The 22,123-nt window shown below is 41.0% G+C and overlaps 1 protein-coding gene across 1 annotated transcript in view; it reads right to left on the bottom strand.

Annotated features, from left to right (window-relative positions):
• LOC126263018 (collagen alpha-5(IV) chain-like) overlaps positions 1 to 22,123 on the bottom strand; it is a 609,289-nt gene that overhangs the window by 67,676 nt on the left and 519,490 nt on the right. The window contains exons 24-25 of the mRNA XM_049959984.1: positions 18,817 to 19,016; positions 1,955 to 2,054 (exon numbers count right to left, since the gene is read on the bottom strand). Of these exons, the coding sequence (XP_049815941.1) occupies positions 1,955 to 2,054; positions 18,817 to 19,016 (300 nt within the window). The remainder of the gene's footprint in view (positions 1 to 1,954; positions 2,055 to 18,816; positions 19,017 to 22,123) is intronic.

The raw sequence follows: 22,123 nt of genomic DNA, 5'->3' as shown, positions 1-22,123 counted from the left end.
CCAATATTTGTAAAATAATTATTGCAGATTTCACACACTTGTTTTTGATTTAAAATTATAGTTCCTTCATAATTAACACCGTATATTAACTCCTTACCAGGCTTCTTGGCAACTGAGTGGCTACTCAGGCTGACAAGAAAGAGGAGAGATCAATGGTGTGTGGAAACTGGGACGAATTACCATATACTGGGCATGCAGAGAGTGAGGATGTAATGAGAGGCATGATAGAGATGACTCTCAGTGGCAGTGGTAAAATGAGGACTGAATTATATTGGGCGTTAAGAGGAGTACTAATCAATGACTGATGTACAGTTGTTGGTGTCACAGGTCACTGCTCATTCCTGGACAGGCTGGACAAGATACTGTTTGTCTGTAAATGCTCTGGCAAAGTTACCAAAATATTTGGTTAACACAACTACCCACTGCAGATGCAGTGCCCATAGGTGTAAAGGCTGCAAGGAAGGGATATTTTAATTTTGATAGTGTGATTGCTGTCAATTCAGACTTTTAAGGATATTAAATAAGTCAAGAAATACACACAGGCAGAGTTTTCAGAAATTATCTGTATCGAACAGCCACACTTTGAAAATAATGCTTCCTTTCCAATTATAGCATGCAGTTGTTTATTTATTACCATCTGCTTAATATTCACATAAGTATGCTGATAACTCTCAGTACACCATTACTGACATAATGTAAGAGTTGAAACCTGCTAACAAATAATAAAGTTTCTTGTTAGATACTACAAGAAACATCCAAGTCTTGAACTTAGATAATCAGATAATTTATAAATGCAGCTAAGAAAGTAAGTCTTTAATTTTGTTTTTAATTTGTAATAATTTTGAATTTTTTGTTTCCTTCTATATGCAGCTTGTTCAAAGCTTTTGCACAAGAATATAGAACATCACATGGGACCATAACTACAAAAGTGAACTCTGCATTGTTATTATTTTCATGACTTGCGTTTTTGTTTGCCATATTATTATTTACATGACACTGGTTGTTATTATGTGCATATTTATAATCTTTTCTTGTTTCTACATCCACCACACTATAGATCTAGGGAATGAAAGGTACATCAACAGTGAATGCAATTAAGGAACAAATGTACTGGAACCGAGTGTAAGAACAACAAAGCAATTAAAGAAGGAGCTGTAATATGTTTTGTTGACCATTTAACATAGAAATCTTAGTGCTTGTTTTAGAAAAATAAGATTATTAACCATACACCTTTCCCTCAGTGGACAACTCCATAAGGCAGTAGAGGGGTAAATTACACAAAGAAGCTATCATTTATGACCACAGGTCAACACAATCAGATGTGGCCGCAAATCAGCTTATCAAAGTTCTGATTCCATTTTAGCATAAATTTATTTCCCATAGAGAGATGAACGTGTTGGCATATGAGTAAATTCTGGAGGTGAAACATCAAATACAGCAGATAGGTTAGATACTGGGAAAATGCAGTCAGTCTGCTAAAGAGATCGTTAACAAGACACTTGTACAAATCATTTTAGAGCATTGCCCAGATGTGTAGGACCAATACGGAATATGTTGGACAGGGGATACTGAACACATACGCAGAAGGCCAGAACAAATGGTGACAGGTTTGATTGACCCACAGGAGAGTTGGTCAGTGAAGATTGATGCCAACTGCCCCATGAAAGCCTGCTTAAAAAACTTCAAGAGCCACTATTACATGAGGAATCTAGGATCCTACTACTGACCCATATCTATCAAACCTGTAGGGTCCTTGAAGACAGATTAGACTAATTATCCTCTGACACAAAGACTTCTAAGCAGTCATTCTTCTTGTGCTCCATACGCGAACAGAACAGGAAGAATGCATAATATGTGGTGCCATTGAAAGTAGCCTCTGACGTGCACTTCACAGTGGCTTCCATGATACAAATATAGACATAAATATAATTGTAAATGATACTGTATCACTTACCTGCTGGTCCCTGAGGCCCTTCATCTCCTGGAACTCCTGGTGCTCCAGAGAGGCCAGGGTAACCAATTTCTCCTTGGAGTCCAATCTCCCCTCTTACTCCCTGTAGTAAAACAAAATTAATTCCTTAATTTAACAATTTTTCTGTAAAAGTGTGTAAACTTTAAACTTGATTGTGATTATAGGTTATTTCAAACAGCAGCCTGACAATTATTCAATTAAATGGTAATCATAGAATGGTGAAAAAACATTATCTTAAAACCTCGAGCTTACCCATTGTTTTTAGAAAATAACTCCACATTGAATAAAATGTATTAAGACAGACTATTTTAGTCAAATTTCTTTCAAAATTGTTTGCAGTGTTTTTGATAAAAAATATAAATTACGATAATACTCTTTCATACAACACTCATCTTCATACGTTCATGGTTGTGTGAAATGTTCTGAAACATAATACAATATATAGGCCTACATCACAATCTTCACACATGTATCTCATGATTCTGTCCTATTTTTCCTCCAATTTGCATCTCAAACTCTACTGCACATCCCACATATTCTGGTAGGATTCTGCTTCTTTACAGCAGCTGAGGCAAATGACAGGAAATGATAGTCAGTTAGTAGAATAGGACTGATGTTTGTGGATGGACGACCAACTACTTTCAAAGTGAATTCCTTCTTGTGACATTCAGCTGTCATCTTCTCAATCATTGCCACACATAAATCAAGAGCTTTCTTGTCCCTCTAGATTTCTTGTATAAGCTGAATTAATTAAAGAGAACCAGTTCAAGTAGATGGAAAAACTTTTATAGTATTTTTGCTTCTTTTCCATGTTACTGGATTGTTTGCTGTTTGCTGGTCAACTTTACAAACTTCTCCCACTGTGTCATTATATGATATGACTGTTGCTGTTTTTTTTTATCTATCTACGCCTTTTATTTACAGTTTTCATTTCTTCATTGTGGATAGTGCTCAAAATAGACGTATCACACTTGTCTTTCTATCTCACTGTTGTAACTTTACCCATCTGAAAAGCCAACATATCTCCTTCAATTTTTTACTGAAAATCTTTGGTGGCATATCTTTTCTAGAAGGTCACACAGGGCTGCATATGTCAGTTTTCTTATCAATAAGGAGATCTGCTACATGTGGAGAAGTACAGAAATTATCAACTTAAAGAAGCAGCCTTTGTTGAGAAGTGGTTTCATTAGCATCAATACTGTTTGAGATGACTGGGACAGATCTTTGTATTCATCATCAAATTTTGGGTCCTTACCTGTATATATAATTATAGATCATATGTAGCTAGATTTGGACTCATGGAATATGTAGATCTTTATTCCAAATCTTGCTCTCCTTAGAGGTAGAGATGGAACTCAACCTAATCTCCCTTTACATAAAACAAGTCTATCATCTATGGTGACATCATTCTCTGGAGTACAAACAGTTTTGAATTTATTATTGAGATTTTCTAAAATGGGACAGATTTTGGTTAGCTTTGGCTGAGGATGACCAGCAGGGTCATATTTTGAGCTGTCTGAAAAATGAAGCCATTCCTTTAGTACCAAAAATCGTTTGTAGCTAAGCAACTGGTGAAATATTGGAATTGCAAGTAGCTGATATTTAGAGCAATACATCTGGCTGCTTGGTTTCTTTATAATACTTTATAATGGTATTATACTAAAGAAGATTCTTATTTCATCACTGTTTGTGTCCTTTCAATCAGTAATGTGCTTATCTCAAGCACATCTATTATTCTCAGGGACTACAATATTCACTGACTCATCATCAGTTATTTTACTTAGATATTCAAGTCACTTTGTTTGAAGTCTGAAAGCATTCCAATAAAGGAAAATCTTGGACATGTGGGGGGCAAGTCTGCAAGTTACATTCCATACCAAACTCTTCATCACTCTCCATAATGAAAAAAATGCAGGGGAAAACCAGAGTATAATATCTTTACACAATGCAAGTAAATGGCAACTAGAATATCTACCCCTCTAACTTTGACAGCAGTTAGCCAAGAGGGGCCTTCACATAGCTGCAAAACCAATCAAAGTAGCATCATTGTGCTCTCTTGTGCTCTGTTGTAGCCATATTTGTAACTAACTAGATGGAATGATTTTCTCTGGGGTTTGAATTTCTAGACAGAATACTGTCAAGATAGATAAGTAATCTCAGGCTTTTAAGTTAAGGGATTATGTATGGTTCTTTGTCTAGCTCAAAATGAGAAGCCTGATATGAATATTGACAATAATTAAATGTCTGGCAGATCAAAACTCTATGCCAGACTGGGACTCAAACCCAGAACCTTGCCTTCATACCAATTGAGCTATCCAGGAATGACTCACAACCTTCCCTCACAGATTTACTTCCACCAGTACATCATTCCAATTTACAAAAAATCTCCTGTGTACGTAGAACTCCTGGCAGAAAAAATAATGTGGAGAAATGGCTTAGTTAAAGCCTTAGGAATTGTTTCTAGAAAGAAACTTTCACTTTGTAGTGGAGTGAAATGTTTAGTGGAGTGAAATATTAATGCTACTGAGAACAATGTTTGAAACAGAACTTAGCAGTTCCTTAGACTGAAGTGACTAAGAAAAGTTTGATAAAGAAACCAGTAGAAATACTAAATGAAGAATCTCTGGTTTGCATATGTTCTAAGAGAATTTTGTCATCAGGAAGAAGAGACAGATTTAATGTAAGAAAAGTCAAGGAAAGCTGCACATGTCATTTTGTATCCCTTTTCAATACAGTTTGATGAAAAGAAACAGAAGGGCATCTTTACAGCTCATGTTGTATGCAGAATGGAGATTAGACATCTGCAAACTTCCAGGCAGACTGCATTTATTTCTGCGATAGAAAGCCAATGCATACATTAATAATAACAAGATAAATCTCCACCACAAGTACACATTCAGCATTTAATCTGAATGACCATAATTGACATATAGAAGTACTGGAGATGGGCTGAAACTGTTGAGACTCTGCTATGCTGAGGTTTAGCACTGGACAAGTCTCTCATCAAAATCTTCAGGTCTGTCAGGTTAATTCTGGAAACCCTACTACAGTCAATAAGTTCCTGGAATATTGGCAACTCAACCTGGTTAAAACACATTGACTACAGAAGCCTGTATGACTACAGAAGCCTGTATTTAGAACAGGATCAGTTATTTCTGTTGTTGCACATTGCTACACTTAGTTTACTTGAGAAAATTATTATTTCCCATAAAAACTTGATTGCATCTAACACAATCTATATGGGGACTATAGACTGATTGACACTTGGGACTGAAGACAGATTACTTGAACTGTTGCTGGAATCAAATAATATCTATTGGGATACAATTGGGATATCAGAAATACACAGAAAGGAGAAAGATAAGACAGAACTACAGTTGTAGTAACCTGCCAGTTTCTACACTTATCGCCCACAGTAGACATCAGTCAGGCCACTATGGCAAGCATAGTACACACCAACAATCAAACAGCATCTCTCACACTGAGGGCCACCATTCAGAGACTACAAGTGATGTCGTCATTGCTGACAGCATGCAGCCCCAGTGTATGGAGCATAGCACACTGGGGGAAATGGAAGTAGCAGCAATGTAACAAGCCAGTCAGGCTGTGGCAGCATGGACAGTGAACACCATTTCCTTCTTGTCTCTCTTGTTTCATACAGCATGAGTAGGCAACCTGCCCCAAGTGGTGGGCCTCTTGCTATTAATGTCAAAGAATGGGTCCCATAATGGCAGTACGTCAATATCTACCCCCTCAAGAGACAGTGCAGAAATCAATGGACATTGATATTCATACTGTTTCATCATTGTCTTCACCTTTGTCTGAAAGTCAGAATAAACTTTTCATTGAAATCTGGGTAATGGATCAGCCATTATGCTTACAAGTCACATCATGGGCCACCGTGTCCCCATCCAACTCACAGGTGTATGCCAGGCTTTGGTATCCACCATTGGCACATGTCTATCATCGGTTGGTAAACTATAACAAACAGCACATTTGTATTCTCAGCCAATTCATGGCTGACACATTTTACAAGTCAGCTGTTCATTCCACTGGGTAATGGTGGTTAATGATGCAAGTAAGGGAAAATCTATTTGGGTTAGACACTTTTGATCTTTTCATTTTTTTATTTCGGATGTTGTCCATGTGGTGCCAGACCAAGTGCCTTATCAAGAATTCAGTTCCTTGTGTTCTGAGCTTCCAGGTATGTTTGCCAGAGGATTAGGTCGTACAAACAATTTTGCATCACACAACACCTTCAAACCCTCTGCCCACCCTCACTCTTTTTAGGCACAGCCAGTACCAGTAGCTGTATGTGACCATGCCAAGATGGAGCTGAATTGCTTAAGGTCATTGGAAGTGATTAGACTGATTTCTTCAAGTCTGGCCAACTTTGACTCTATGGTGACTTCAAGGTCACTATTAATGCATTTATAGACATGTACCCTTTACCTCACCCAAAGGAACTGTTCACAAAGTTGGCTGGAGATCATTTCTTTTTGGAAATCAACTTGGCAGATGCCTACCTTCAGATTCTGTTGAAGAAGGCATGAAAACAGTTGCTTGTGGTTAATATGTCTTTTGGCCTCTATCAGTGTGAACAGATAATTTTTCGGCTTGCTAGAGCACCTGCCATCTTTCAACGTTTTTAGAACAAGTTACATAGGGTGTCCCTTAATGCATCAACTATCTTGATAACATCTTTGTTACAGAAGCTAATGTGTTGGATCACCTGTGTTACGTCTGTGCTATGTTTACTGTTCTATAGGATGTGGGCCTCGAATGTATTTTTCCAGCCTTCCATTGTTTATTTGAATCATAAAATTTCCCCACAGGGCATGCACTCCCTGGAACAACATGCCACCACCATTACAAGAACTTCAGTGGTGTACTGTTACAAGTTCATTCCAAGAGTAGCTACTATCACACGTCCCTTGCATCTGTTGCTCTGGAAACATGCTCTTTTTGTTTGGTCTGCTGCTTTTTAGCATGTTTTTGTTCAGCTTAAGGATAATTTTTGCTCTGTGCTGTATCTTGCAACATTTCAACCTGACAAGCATCTGGTCTTGGCAATGGAAGCATCCAAGTACAGGGTGGGAGCAGTCCTGGCCCATCATCATTCAGATAGCTCTGAACAGCCTATTGTTTTTGTATCAAAAGCACTCAACATGGCTTGGCAACATTTTACCTGGGTGGAAAAAGAAGTTCTTGCTATTGACTATGCCCTAAAAAATTTTCAGGTGTTCTTGTATGGTGCAAAATCTCATTTAATTCCCTGTTTGCCCGTCAGAATCCTTACCAGACAAAGTTGCTCATCATCTTCAGAAGTGGGATCTCTTCTTGTCCCAGTACAATTACAAGATCCATTTTCATTCCTATGTAGCAACATGCAAATGTGGATGTACTGTTCCAGCTCTCCATGGGCACTGACCCCTTGTTTGACCAGGAGGAACTGAGTTGTTTTCAAGTGTATAGGGAGGTGAGGCACATGGTGGATGGCATCCCCATCACCAGTTCCCCTATTGCCGCTGCCTTGACAACAGGTCTGGTGCTCTGACAGGTCATTTACTGGATCCAACATGGTGGTGCAACTGTCTACCAGGCCAGGCATCAGACTGGCATTGGAATTATTGTGTGTTGCATCATTGCCTCCCCCTCTTGGATGGCATTATTCTATTGTCAACAGAAGGGTTAACTCTCCTCATCCTGGATCGAGCTCTCTGCTGTGGGAGGTCCTCCACTTATTACATCAATGTCACTGAGGGATCTCTTCCACAAAACTGTTGGCTCACCTCCATGTGTTATGGCTGGGCATTATTAGGGGGTGTAACACCTCGTTGTAGCCTGCCATATGTGTAACACCTTGCTGTGGTCTGCTGCAACTGTTTGCATCAGTTGGTGGCACTCTGCATATTTTTTCCCCCATCATGGCCAGCCCCTATAGAGACTTCAGAGAGGGTCCATCCACATTGATTTCACTGGTCCTCTTTTAGACACTTTCTAGTTATTGGTCACTGATACTTTTTCTGGTTTTCCTTATGTCATTCAATGTCTGTTGTTACAGCAGATGCAGCTGTAAAGGTACTATCAAAGATATTCTCCATAGAAGGCTTGCCTTGCACCCTGGTTTTGGACAATGGTGCTCATTTCATGGTGCAATCTTTCAAGGACTTTTCAACACACAATGCCATTCACTACTTCATGATGCCTCCCTTCCATCTGTAGTCTAACAGTGAGACAGAACACCATGTTTGAACATTTAAGATGCAAGCATGCAAGTACGTCAAATAATTACCAGCTGAGAAGGCTCTCTCATTCCTTTTAAGCTCTTACAGAATGACGCCAATTGGAGCCAAGAATCCTGCTGATCTCCTGCTTGGTAATCACCTGTATCCCAGGATGGGTGCTGGATCCCTTCCTCATGCCATGGATGTGACACCTCATTCGTCAGTGACCCTGGCCACTTCCGGGCTTGGGCAGGCCTGACCATGCCTATCTAGACTGGCAGCCAGGGTTTTATCAGCACCGACAATGGGTTTGCTTCCTGTGTCCAGTACGGGTGCCTCACACTGTGCTGAGTCAGTACCTCCACTAGTGGGGATGGTAGCTGTGTCTTTGTCACCAGAGCCTCTCCTCGTCAGTCCGCGATCATTACTCCCCATCCAACACCACTCATCATGGGCTCTAATATCCAGATGGCTCCTGCCCCCTACTGCCAGTCCTGTCCACCTGTCACCCCAGGATCTGCTAGCAATTGAGATGCTCTCATCCCATTGATTTTGTCTTATGTCCTGGTCCAAACAGATCAGAAAACTTTTGAACCTTTCCACCTTTGGCTGCTCTTCCACCACCTCATCCCCCCTCCCCTACATGTCTTCACAGACACCATGGACGTCTCTGCAGTAACAGCATCACAGACACCAACACCAACACCTGTTCCTCCCCCCACCTCCACCCCCAAAAATGGAGGATTGTAGTAACCCATCAGCCCCTACACCTGCATCCGCTATGGAAATAACTCAGGCCCCTAAGCAAAATGTAGTTCACACCGACCGCTGGCCACAGCTACCCGCGGCAGCCAAGAGGGGTAGCCCAGTTACCAACTGCATTTACCTGTTCTACCATGCACATGCGGTAGGACTCTAGTGACACTGGGTGGGACAGCATCCTCATAAGGCCACGTATGAGCCACTGGGCTATTAGTTGTCAAATGTATTTGTTACTTGTAACTACATCCAGTGTAATTCAGTTTTTGCACTCCATGACCTAATAATCATAATCATAATCATTTTCTGATCATGTTTCCTTGTGTTTCTAGTAACAACAACAGTCAGGAAACATCTTTTTATGTAGGCAAAACCAAGGTGGTTCATCATTATAAAGGCAATTAAAAATTGAACTGTTGATATAAAAGGAATTCTCAGACTGAATGCTATTAAGAATAAAAGAAATATAATCATCAGAAATGGTGTAAATTTATGCCCCACTTAATTTGCACTCAGTTAATGATGTTGATCATCTTTACAAGGAGTTACAAGTGTTGTTCAATAAAAGTAATGCAGACATAATTACAGATAACTTTAAAGCAAAAGTGGGAACAGAGTTGAAAAATTTCTCTTCAGTGTAGGACACTTTGTATTCAATGTTAGGACCAACAGAGGAGACACACTATAGTGAAAGAAGAGATCTAATGGTTAAGTGAGCTTGGCACAGTAGCTTCGCACATCTACCAGAACCAGTCATATAACATGATTTTTATATGTCTTTACACCAACATTTCAGTGTTGCCACACCTCTATAGATCACTTCTGTACAGCCAGCAATCATTTTCATTTCATAGTTTAAAACTGGCAATAGTACTGAGAGCTGTAGGGGCCCTTTGTTCTCAAAATAAAGTATAGTGGAATTAGCCAAGAAAAACCTAATGTACACCCCACCCCCAGTCAAACGATTGGTTAGTTCCTTAACCAGGATACCAATGTGGCTGGGAACCCAAAGGAAATCAATCGAACGAGCAGTAGGACTAAGATCATCAGAGACCAAGAAGTGGTGGGAAAACACTGAGCAATAGCCTGAAGGCAACTAATTCAGTCTGTACATAACAGAACTCAGGTGAGGAACAGCTGTTTAATAAAGCAAAGGGCCTGATAGATGGCCATCAGTTCCATGGTAAAGACCCCACATATGGCTGTTCCATACCAATAGAAGATGTGAAGACATATTCCACTTGATCGTCAGATTTAGAGCCATCAGTGCAAAAAGCTATAGCATCCTGAAACTCCTGTAAGAGTGGGCAAAACAAACGATGGAACACAATTGGAGTGATGGAGGTTTTTAGATCCCAGAAGAGATCCATCCAAATCCAGGGGTGAGGAACTAACCAAAAGGGTGAGGGTGGGGATGTCAGGTAAGATCATGGGGAAGGGGACAAGGAGGGGAGACGGAAATCACAGCAGAACTGACATTTTTTATGTCACCAGGAATTGGAAAGAAAACTGGAAGGATCGTCCACCCCACAATGTCCACCTAATTATAAGCGTAACAAAGAAGATTTCAGGGTTTGATCTTCCCTATTATGAATAGTCAAGACTAAACCACATCTAAAGAGGACAGCAGAGATATGACAGTGTCTTTAAGACATGAGGTTACTGAGAAAGTGCTGGCATGTGGTTGTGATGCGGAGGAACAGACAATAATACACATTGTGGAGAACTGTCCACTTCATGCATTTAAAGGTGGACTAAAACATCTGTATGAAATAATGAGTCATGGCATATGGTTGCAAAATATAAACATTAATTTGTACATCTGTGGTGTACGTATTTGTATGTGTTCAGTAATCTCAATCCTAGTTTCCATAATAACAGTTAACAATACATTAACTTTCAAACTTAATGCTTAGGACAGTTACTGCACTGTAGCAGAACTTACATATACATGAAACTTCCTGGCAGATTAAAACTGTGTGCTGGACCGAGACTCGAATTTGGGACCTTGCCTTTTGCGGAAAAGTGCTCTACCATCTGAGCTATCCAAGCACAACTAATGCCCCATCCTCACAGCTTTACTTCCACCAGTACTTCATCTCCTACTTTCCAAACTTCACAGACACTCTCTTGCAAACCTGGTTCGGTCCCGAGTTTGAGTCTCAGTCCAGCACACAGTTTTAATCTGCCAGGAAGTTTCATATCAGCGCATACTCCACTGCAGAGTGAAAATCTCATTCTGGAAACATCCCCCAGGCTGTGGCTAAGTCATGTCCCCATAATATCCTTTCTTCCAGGAGTGCTAGTTCTGCATGGTTCGCAGGAGAGCTTCTGTGAAGTTTGGAAAGTAGGAGATGACATACTGGCGGAAGTAAATCTGTGAGGACAGGGCATGAGTCGTGCTTGGGTAGCTCAGATAGTAGAGCACTTTCCCGTGAAAGGCAAGGTCCCGAGTTCGAGTCTCGGTCCAGCACACAGTCTTAATCTGCCAGGAAGTGTCATATCAGCGGGCTGTGACTAAGCCATGTATCCGCAATATCCTTTCTTCCAGGAGTGCTAGTTCTGCATGGTTCGCAGGAGAGCTTCTGTGAAGTTTGGAAAGTAGGAGACGAGGTACTGGTGGAAGTAAAGCTGCGAGGACGGGGCATAAGTCGTGCTTGGGTAGCTCAGATGGTAGAGCACTTTACCGTGAAAGGCAAAGGTCCTGAGTCTGAGTCTCAGTCCAGCACACAGTTTTAATCTGCCAGGAAGTTTCATATAAGCGCACGCTCCGATGCAGAGTAAAAATCTCATTCTGGCTTACATATACATATCGCCAATTTCACCTTCAAAATTAACAAGGAAATCTGTTACAGTGTAAGAAGCAGAAAAGAAGAAAGAATTCTTCAGCTGATATTTTTCTTTGAAATAGAATGCTATATAGTTCATATACTTTTTCAAGCTTATGCTTATGGCACAACACTTCCATCCAGATAAGAACAGAGTCATGAGAATATAGTAATAGACTGTGCAAATACTACATAAATGAGGGGCAACCTTCAGGGATCAGTCAAGATATCCTGATAATCAGTAGCTCAATTTCATGGAAAATGCTGGAGCACTATCATTCTATATAACCACAGGTAGTGTACTGCTCATCTAAGCATGCCAGCTAGACAACGGACTGATACACTGGCCACTTCCAGAAGTCACTGGTGCTCAGTACTACTGTTAATATTGATATGAGTAAAAGTGACACAATGCTGATTACCAGACTCTGTGGCACAGGAGGACACAAAAGCTGTAAGTTCACAGCATTAGGTAACTAATGCCATTCAAAGATTACGACAAAGCTACACATGAACAATGATAACTACAGGTGACTGTCAGCTTGATCACAGGGCACTGAAATAGGCATAACAAAGAGCACTAGGACACACTATCAGTCTCAGTTGTTTGCAAATATATTTATGGAGGATCACATACTCATAATGTGTGTTCTGTTAAAAAAACAACACTCTAGTTAATAAAAACACTGGTCACAGATCTGGATGAAATCAAATCAAATGGATCTGTGTTCTGGCCTCTTGTGAGCTGCAATGTCAACTGACATCCCAATGGTTTTTACCTGGATAAATGTGAAAGAACCCTACAGCTGTGCACAAAATATCCCATTATCATTGTTATAGCCACATGCAGTGCGCAGCAGAGAACGGAGATGCAAAGCCGCCAGGCAGGGGAGCTGATGGAGGTATTGCTAACTATGAACAGACAGGACAGATGAACAGGTAGGGGACGACAGATACTATGACTGACCAGGACACAATACAAGGCAAACAAGCAATAACTGAAGGGATGAACACGGCGAGACAACCACAATGCAGGAACACTCCAAACAATGACAGTAGGTATCTAAACTGGAGCACAGTACAGCTGAGATGCACACATGAACTACAGCGAGTACCATACTGCCAGGGTAGCACCGCACACATGCCTAAATACCTGACCACAGGAAACGCGACTGGCTGCAGACTTCATGTGGTATGGAGAGTGGCACATTCACACAGTGAGGCTTGTGGTGCAGGCACGTGCCAGAGCACAGAGACCCCTAGTGGGTATCCAGGTCCACAGCCTCTGGTGCACATTCAATTTCCGCACCTTCCAACTCCAGAATCATGGTAATGGATTGCTGGTGAAGGCAGGAATGAAGATGGCTGGTCATATGAATCTTTATATCATCCAAAATGGTTCTTTGGCATTTCAAATTACATACAGAAGATCTTGCAACTTTTCATTTTGTCATCTACATCTACATCTACATTCATACTCCGCAAGCCACCCAACGGCGTGTGGCGGAGGGCACCTTACGTGCCACTGTCATTACCTCCCTTTCCTGTTCCAGTCGCGTATGGTTCGCGGGAAGAACGACTGTCTGAAAGCCTCCGTGCGCGCTCTAATCTCTCTAATTTTACATTCGTGATCTCCTCGGGAGGTATAAGTAGGGGGAAGCAATATACTCGATACCTCATCCAGAAACGCACCCTCTCGAAACCTGGCGAGCAAGCTACACCGCGATGCAGAGCGCCTCTCTTGCAGAGTCTGCCACTTGAGTTTATTAAACATCTCCGTAACGCTATCATGGTTACCAAATAACCCTGTGACGAAACGCGCCACTCTTCTTTGGATCTTCTCTATCTCCTCCGTCAACCCGATCTGGTACGGATCCCATACTGATGAGCAATACTCAAGTATAGGTCGAACGAGTGTTTTGTAAGCCACCTCCTTTGTTGCTGGACTACATTTTCTAAGCACTCTCCCAATGAATCTCAACCTGGTACCCGCCTTACCAACAATTAATTTTATATGATCATTCCACTTCAAATCGTTCCGCACGCATACTCCCAGATATTTTACAGAAGTAACTGCTACCAGTGTTTGTTCCGCTATCATATAATCATACAATAAAGGATCCTTCTTTCTATGTATTCGCAATACATTACATTTGTCTATGTTAAGGGACAGTTGCCACTCCCTGCACCAAGTGCCTATCCGCTGCAGATCTTCCTGCATTTCGCTACAATTTTCTAATGCTGCAACTTCTCTGTATACTACAGCATCATCCGCGAAAAGCCGCATGGAACTTCCGACACTATCCACTAGGTCATTTATATATATTGTGAAAAGCAATGGTCCCATAACACTCCCCTGTGGCACGCCAGAGGTTACCTTAACGTCTGTAGACGTCTCTCCATTGATAACAACATGCTGTGTTCTGTTTGCTAAAAACTCTTCAATCCAGCCACACAGCTGGTCTGATATTCCGTAGGCTCTTACTTTGTTTATCAGGCGACAGTGCGGAACTGTATCGAATGCCTTCCGGAAGTCAAGAAAAATAGCATCTACCTGGGAGCCTTTATCTAATATTTTCTGGGTCTCATGAACAAATAACATGAGTTGGGTCTCACACGATCGCTGTTTCCGGAATCCATGTTGATTCCTACATAGTAGATTCTGGCTTTCCAAAAACGACATAATACTCGAGCAAAAAACATGTTCTAAAATTCTACGAGGACAGTTCAATAAGTAATGCAACACATTTTTTTTCTGAAACAGGGGTTGTTTTATTCAGCATTGAAATACACCAGGTTATTCCCCAATCTTTTAGCTACACAACACTATTTTTCAACGTAATCTCCATTCAATGCTACGGCCTTACGCCACCTTGAAATGAGGGCCTGTATGCCTGCACGGTACCATTCCACTGGTCGATGTCGGAGCCAACGTCGTACTGCATCAATAACTTCTTCATCATCCTCATAGTGCCTCCCACGGATTGCGTCCTTCATTGGGCCAAACATATGGAAATCCGACGGTGCGAGATCGGGGCTGTAGGGTGCATGAGGAAGAACAGTCCACTGAAGTTTTGTGAGCTCCTCTCGGGTGCGAAGACTTGTGTGAGGTCTTGCGTTGTCATGAAGAAGGAGAAGTTCGTTCAGATTTTTGTGCCTACGAACACGCTGAAGTCGTTTCTTCAATTTCTGAAGAGTAGCACAATACACTTCAGAGTTGATCGTTTGACCATGGGGAAGGCCATCGAACAGAATAACCCCTTCAGCGTCCCAGAAGACTGTAACCATGACTTTACCGGCTGAGGGTATGGCTTTAAACTTTTTCTTGGTAGGGGAGTGGGTGTGGCGCCACTCCATTGATTGCCGTTTTGTTTCAGATTCGAAGTGATGAACCCATGTTTCATCGCCTGTAACAATCTTTGACAAGAAATTGTCACCCTCAGCCACATGACGAGCAAGCAATTCCGCACAGATGGTTCTCCTTTGCTCTTTACGGTGTTCGGTTAGACAACGAGGGACCCAGCGGGAGCAAACCTTTGAATATCCCAACTGGTGAACAATTGTGACAGCACTACCAACAGAGGTGTCAAGTTGAGCACTGAGTTGTTTGATGGTGATCCGTCGATCATCTCGAACGAGTGTGTTCGCATGCTCCGCCATTGCAGGAGTCACAGCTGTGCATGGCCGGCCCGCACACGGGAGATCAGACAGTCTTGCTTGACCTCGCGGCGATGATGACACACGCTTTGCCCAACGACTCACTGTGCTTTTGTCCACTGCCAGATCACCGTAGACATTCTGCAAGCGCCTATGAATATCTGAGATGCCCTGGTTTTCCGCCAAAAGAAACTCGATCACTGCCCGTTGTTTGCAACGCACATCCGTTACAGACGCCATTTTAACAGCTCCGTACAGCGCTGCCACCTGTCGGAAGTCAATGAAACTATACGAGACGAAGCGGGAATGTTTGAAAAAATTCCACAAGAAATTTCCGGTTTTTTCAACCAAAATTGGCCGAGAAAAAAAATGTGTTGCATTACTTATTGAACTGCCCTCGTACAACAGATCGACGTCAGAGATATAGGTCTATAGTTTTGCGCATCTGCTCGACGACCCTTCTTGAAGACTGGGACTACCAGTGCTCTTTTCCAATCATTTGGAACCCTCCGTTCCTCTAGAGACTTGCGGTACACGGCTGTTAGAAGGGGGGCAAGTTCTTTAGCGTACTCTGTGTAGAATCGAATTGGTATCCCGTCAGGTCCAGTGGACTTTCCTCTGTTGAGTGATTCCAGTTGTTTTTCTATTCCTTGGACACTTATTTCGATGTCAGCCATTTTTTCGTTTGTGCGAGGATTTAGAGAAGGAACTGCAGTGCGGTCTTCCTCTGTGAAACAGCTTTGGAAAAAGGTGTTTAGTATTTCAGCTTTATGCATGTCATCCTCTGTTTCAATGCCATCATCATCCCGGAGTGTCTGGATATGCTGTTTCGAGCCACTTACTGATTTAACGTAAGACCAGAACTTCCTAGGGTTTTCTGTCAAGTCTGTACATAGAATTTTACTTTCGAATTCACTGAACGCTTCTCGCATAGCCCTCCTTACGCTAACTTTGACATCGCTTAGCTTCTGTTTGTCTGAGAGGTTTTGGCTGCGTTTAAACTTGGAGTGAAGCTCTCTTTGTTTTCGCAGTAGTTTCCTAACTTTGTTGTTGTACCACGGTGGGTTTTCCCGTCCCTCACAGTTTTACTTGGCACGTACCTGTCTAAAACGCATTTTACGATTGCCTTGAACTTTTTCCATAAACACTCAACATTGTCAGTGTCGGAACAGAAATTTTCGTTTTGATCTGTTAGGTAGTCTGAAATCTGCCTTCTATTACTCTTGCTAAACAGATAAACCTTCCTCCCTTTTTTTATATTCCTATTAACTTCCATATTCAGGGATGCTACAACGGCCTTATGATCACTGATTCCCTGTTCTGCACTTACAGAATCGAAAAGTTCGGGTCTGTTTGTTATCAGTAGGTCCAAGATGTTATCTCCACGAGTCGGTTCTCTGTTTAATTGCTCGAGGTAATTTTCGGATAGTGCACTCAGTATAATGTCACTCGATGCTCTGTCTCTACCACCCGTCCTAAACATCTGAGTGTCCCAGTCTATATCTGGTAAATTGAAATCTCCACCTAAGACTATAACATGCTGAGGAAATTTATGTGAAATGTATTCCAAATTTTCTCTCAGTTGATCTGCCACTAACGCTGCTGAGTCGGGAGGTCGGTAAAAGGAGCCAATTATTAACCCAGCTCGGTTGTTGAGTGTAGCCTCCACCCATAATAATTCACAGGAACTATCCACTTCTACTTCACTACAGGATAAACTACTACTAACAGCGACGAACACTCCACCACCGGTTGCATGCAATCTATCCTTCCTAAACACCGTCTGTACCTTTGTAAAAATTTCGGCAGAATTTATCTCTGGCTTAAGCCAGCTCTCTGTACCTATAACGATTTCAGCTTCGGTGCTTTCTATCAGCGCTTGAAGTTCCGGTACTTTACCAACGCAGCTTCGACAGTTTACAATTACAATACCGATTGCTGCTTGGTCCCCGCATGTCCTGACTTTGCTCCGCACCCTTTGAGGCTGTTGCCCTTTCTGTACTTGCCCGAGGCCATCTAACCTAAAAAACCGCCCAGTCCACGCCACACAACCCCTGCTACCCGTGTAGCCGCTTGCTGCGTGTAGTGGACTCCTGACCTATCCAGCGGAACCCGAAACCCCACCACCCTATGGCGCAAGTCGAGGAATCTGCAGCCCACATGGTCGCAGAACCGTCTCAGCCTCTGATTCAGACCCTCCACTCGGCTCTGTACCAAAGGTCCGCAGTCAGTCCTGTCGACGATGCTGCAGATGGTGAGCTCTGCTTTCATCCCGCTAGCGAGACTGGCAGTCTTCACCAAATCAGATAGCCGCCGGAAGCCAGAGAGGATTTCCTCCGATCCATAGCGACACACATCATTGGTGCCGACATGAGCGACCACCTGCAGATGGGTGCACCCTGTACCCTTCATGGCATCCGGAAGGACCCTTTCCACATCTGGAATGACTCCCCCCGGTATGCACACGGAGTGCACATTGGTTTTCTTCCCCTCTCTTGCTGCCATTTCCCTAAGGGGCCCCATTACGCGCCTGACGTTGGAGCTCCCAACTACCAGTTAGCCCACCCTCTGCGACCGCCCGGATCTTGCAGACTGAGGGGCAACCTCTGGAACAGGACAAGCAGCCATGTCAGGCCGAAGATCAGTATCAGCCTGAGACAGAACCTGAAACCGGTTCGTCATGTGTTGGTACAATTGGCAAAAATTTCTTTTTTATACAGAGCACGGCAGTGCAATGGTTAGCACACTGTACTTGAATTCAAGAAGACAATGGTTCAAATCTCTGTCCAGCCATCCAGATTTAGGTTGTCCATAATTTCCCTAAATCACTTAAGGAAAATGCCTGGATGGTTTCCTTCCCCATCGCTCCCTAATCTAAGATTGTGATCCACCTCTAATGACCTCATTGTCATTAAACATTGATGTTAAACTCTAAAAGAAGACAGTGCTCATCTTTATGTACAGATGTATTGCATTCAAATGCCAGGACCTGCCAGCTTGATGGATATAAATCTGATTGAAATTATATGAGATTCTCTAGGAAGACATATTTCAATCAAGCCAGGACCTTCCATGGCTACTCCAGACTTGGTCATTTCCCTTCTTGAGTAGTGGCAAGTAATTTAGTAATGCAGGGGCAAAACTGTGTTGGTCATTTGTAGTGATCACACACTGTGATGAGGGATCTTAATAAATAAGATATTTCACTGGTGCAAAAGTTCTGCTTTTGTGTCTTGAGTCATGCAGAAAAGAGTTACAATTTATTTTGTAACTCTTGTTTTTGAAATTGTGACAAGTATCATCAGAAATACTTGTACTTAAACAATGCACTATTTCACTTTATTGTTGTCATAAAGAGTCATTACTGGTTTACCTTAAAACCTGGGAGTCCTGACTGGCCCGAGTCTCCACGATCTCCCTGGAAACCAATTACACCATTCAGTCCTGGTTCTCCTGGTTCTCCTTTGGTTCCAGGTGCAAACTGGCTAAAACCTGGATCCCCTCTAAAGCCTTTTGGTCCTTTGGGTCCTGGGGTACCTCTCAACCCCGTCTCTCCAACATCTCCCGGAATACCTTAAAGCATTTATTAATTAATTCATACGTTCATCCTCACATTGTTTTGTAAATTAGAACTTACAAAAAACAGATAAATATAATAAATGGAGATACAGAAACACCAGGAATTCTACAATTTAGCCTTTTTTTAAAGCCCAAAGCAGAACAGTGGACACAAAAATAATAACTCGTACTTTAAAACAGCAAATTTAAAAACTTGTATAATAAATGGGCAGAAAATTGACTAAAGAGAAAAATAGAAATATTGTATGGAGCAACTGCAAATAAAAACACTTGTGTTCTTAAGGCAAAGAGGGTGATAAATATAAAATTTGACTGTATATTATTATTGTTATTATTAAATTTAATTATTACAAAATACAAAATACAAATGTTTTATTCCACCGTTGAGCATATTTACATCCAATTGGTGTCATCAGTGTTAACATAATAATAATAATAACAATAATAATAATATAAACTTCAACATGACCAATGTTATTCACAACAATATAATAATCCAAGATGGATACAATACATATTTGTGCAAATGTAAATAATAACAAGAAGTTTCCAAATAGATCAATTACAAGATAAATGAACTACATAAGTCAGTGCATGACAAATAAATAATCAAGCAGATAATTAATAATAAGTACATGAAACAGAAATAAAATAGTTGCGCAGTGTGGCATATGTATAGTTTGCATTTAAATTATAGTTCATACTCATAAGGAAAATGGGACATTTGTCACAAACTCAAGGAACTCTTGAGCAGAGTAAATTACTTTACTTTTGATCCACCTCGAAAGACTGGTTTTAAATTTATTTACTGGCACTTTGTAGGCATTTTCAAGTAATTTGTTGAAGTAGACAGGACCAAGATATTTGTAGCTGTTATGTGTCTTTGCAAGCCTAGCATATGGCATATTAATTGTATGTCCACTTCTTATGTTATGATCATGAACTGTTCTCCTTTAGTCAAATTTACTCAGATTCTCTGTAACGAGACAAGGCAGTTGTAAATATACAGGCCAGGCACTGTCATTATATTTAGTTTCTTAAAATAATCTCGACATGATTCATATGGGCTAAGTTCTGCTATGCACCTTATGGCTTTCTTTTGCCATTTAAACACTAATTTTGAGCCTACGGAACTGCCCCATAACAGTATTCCATAACTCAGGTGCGAATGGAAGAATGCAAAATATGCATACAACATAAGTTCTTTACTGACACGGCTCCTCAGCTTGTACAGCAGATATATGGCACATGCCAATTTGCCACATGCCTTCCCTGAGTGGGTATCCCAGTTGAGCTTTTGATCTATATGGAATCCTAATAATTTTACTATTTTGTTATCATGACTGGGAGCATTCAGACTGAATAAAATAGCTTCAGTTTTACTAACATTCTTCTGCAGTACATTTTCCTCAAGCCAAGTAGTGCACCTCTCCATTGCCACTGCCATGCTGGGGTGCACATTTTCAAGATTGGTATCACATATGATGAGTGTTGTGTCATCAGCATATAGCACTGCATCACGTGATACAACTGCAGGTAAATCATTTATATAAATAATGAAAAGGAAAAGTCCAAGAACAGATCCTGAAGGTACACCCTTTACAACTGGGAGACATTCTGCCATTTGGTTATTTACCTTAACTAACTATTTTCTACTGTCCAAGTATGACTTCATTAGGCATAGGGCATTCTCTCTCACTCGATAGTGGTAGAGTTTTTTTTATGAGAATATTGTTGGAGAGCACATCAAAAGCTTTCCTGAGGTCCAACAGTGCTGCACAGATAATAACTTTATTTTCAGAACAATTGTATATTTATGCTACCATACTCTCAACTGCATTGACTGTAGAAAGGCTGGATCTGAAACCACACTGTTAGGAGGTGAGTATACCATTATGCTCAAAATATTGAATCGTCTGTTTATGGATGCAGTATTCTATTATTTTTGATATTATGGATATAAGTGATATTGGTCAATAGTTATCTGCTGATGCTATATCTCCTTTCTTATGCACTGGTTTCATTACAGATATTACTTTTGTTATCAGTGGTAGTTCATAAATTTGTTTAGGCACCATTATTTATTTGTTGCTGTGACTTGGCAATTAAACTGGAATTAATCTGATATTGATGAAAGCAAGTAAATATTTTTCTGGCTTGGCTATTACCAAGGCAATTGTAATTTAGAGAAGTGAAGCATGGCTTGCAAAAAGTTATTTAGAACAAGTTCATGTTTGGCAGAGTCTAACATGTCCTACTATGTCAGAGAATTTTTTCTGCCAGTATCTGGCTACAAAAAAATACACATTGTTATGAGCACGAACAGTGTAGTGGAACAAATTCTACAATAGATTGTTGTTGGCAATGTTCTGCATAATTAATGGCTTTCAGCTATCATACAACAGTTGCCTTTTAATGAAGATAATGAGATTATTCAAGGAACATAATGAGATTATTTACCTTGCTAACGTATTGGCAACTATGTTTTTATTCATTTAAAAGTCAGTCAGGTATGTTGCAATAGTAAGGGATGACTGGAAGTGCTTTGGACCCATTTTTACAACACTTCAAATTATGATTTTTGTGCAGTATGGTACCTTTTATAATTTGCTTTGCCATGAAGTGACAGTGGGACCAGTTGTGACTCAGTAGAAACAGATATCAGTTGTCTGTTGTGAGCTCTCATCTGTACAGCATGTTTTTTGAAAAACAAGGAGTGTTGGTGCACATGTAAATATGTAGATCTTTGCAAATTGCATTCTGGATATTTCTGTGAATCAGCAGCCACTGCACACCTATCATTTAAAGGGACGATATACAAAAACACTATCCATTACAAGTACAGCACAGAAATCAACAGAAAAGCAGTAGCATTAATGAGGTGCCTGCAGAAAACTGTTTACTGACCCATTTCTGTTGCTAATGACTGACTACAACCTGACGAATGCATCACTTGGCTACAAATGGAATGGCCTCTGTCAATACAACATGAGCTGTTGCTCTGAATAATACAAGATGCAAACATGGGCATTGCAATTGGTGTTATAATTACAGATAAATGTTCATATTACAATTTGGCAAAATTTTTGATAATTTTGATT

The sequence above is a fragment of the Schistocerca nitens genome, chromosome 6 (assembly GCF_023898315.1).
Source record: "Schistocerca nitens isolate TAMUIC-IGC-003100 chromosome 6, iqSchNite1.1, whole genome shotgun sequence".
Lineage (NCBI taxonomy): Eukaryota > Metazoa > Arthropoda > Insecta > Orthoptera > Acrididae > Schistocerca > Schistocerca nitens.
This window is presented reverse-complemented; position numbering and strand designations above follow the sequence as displayed.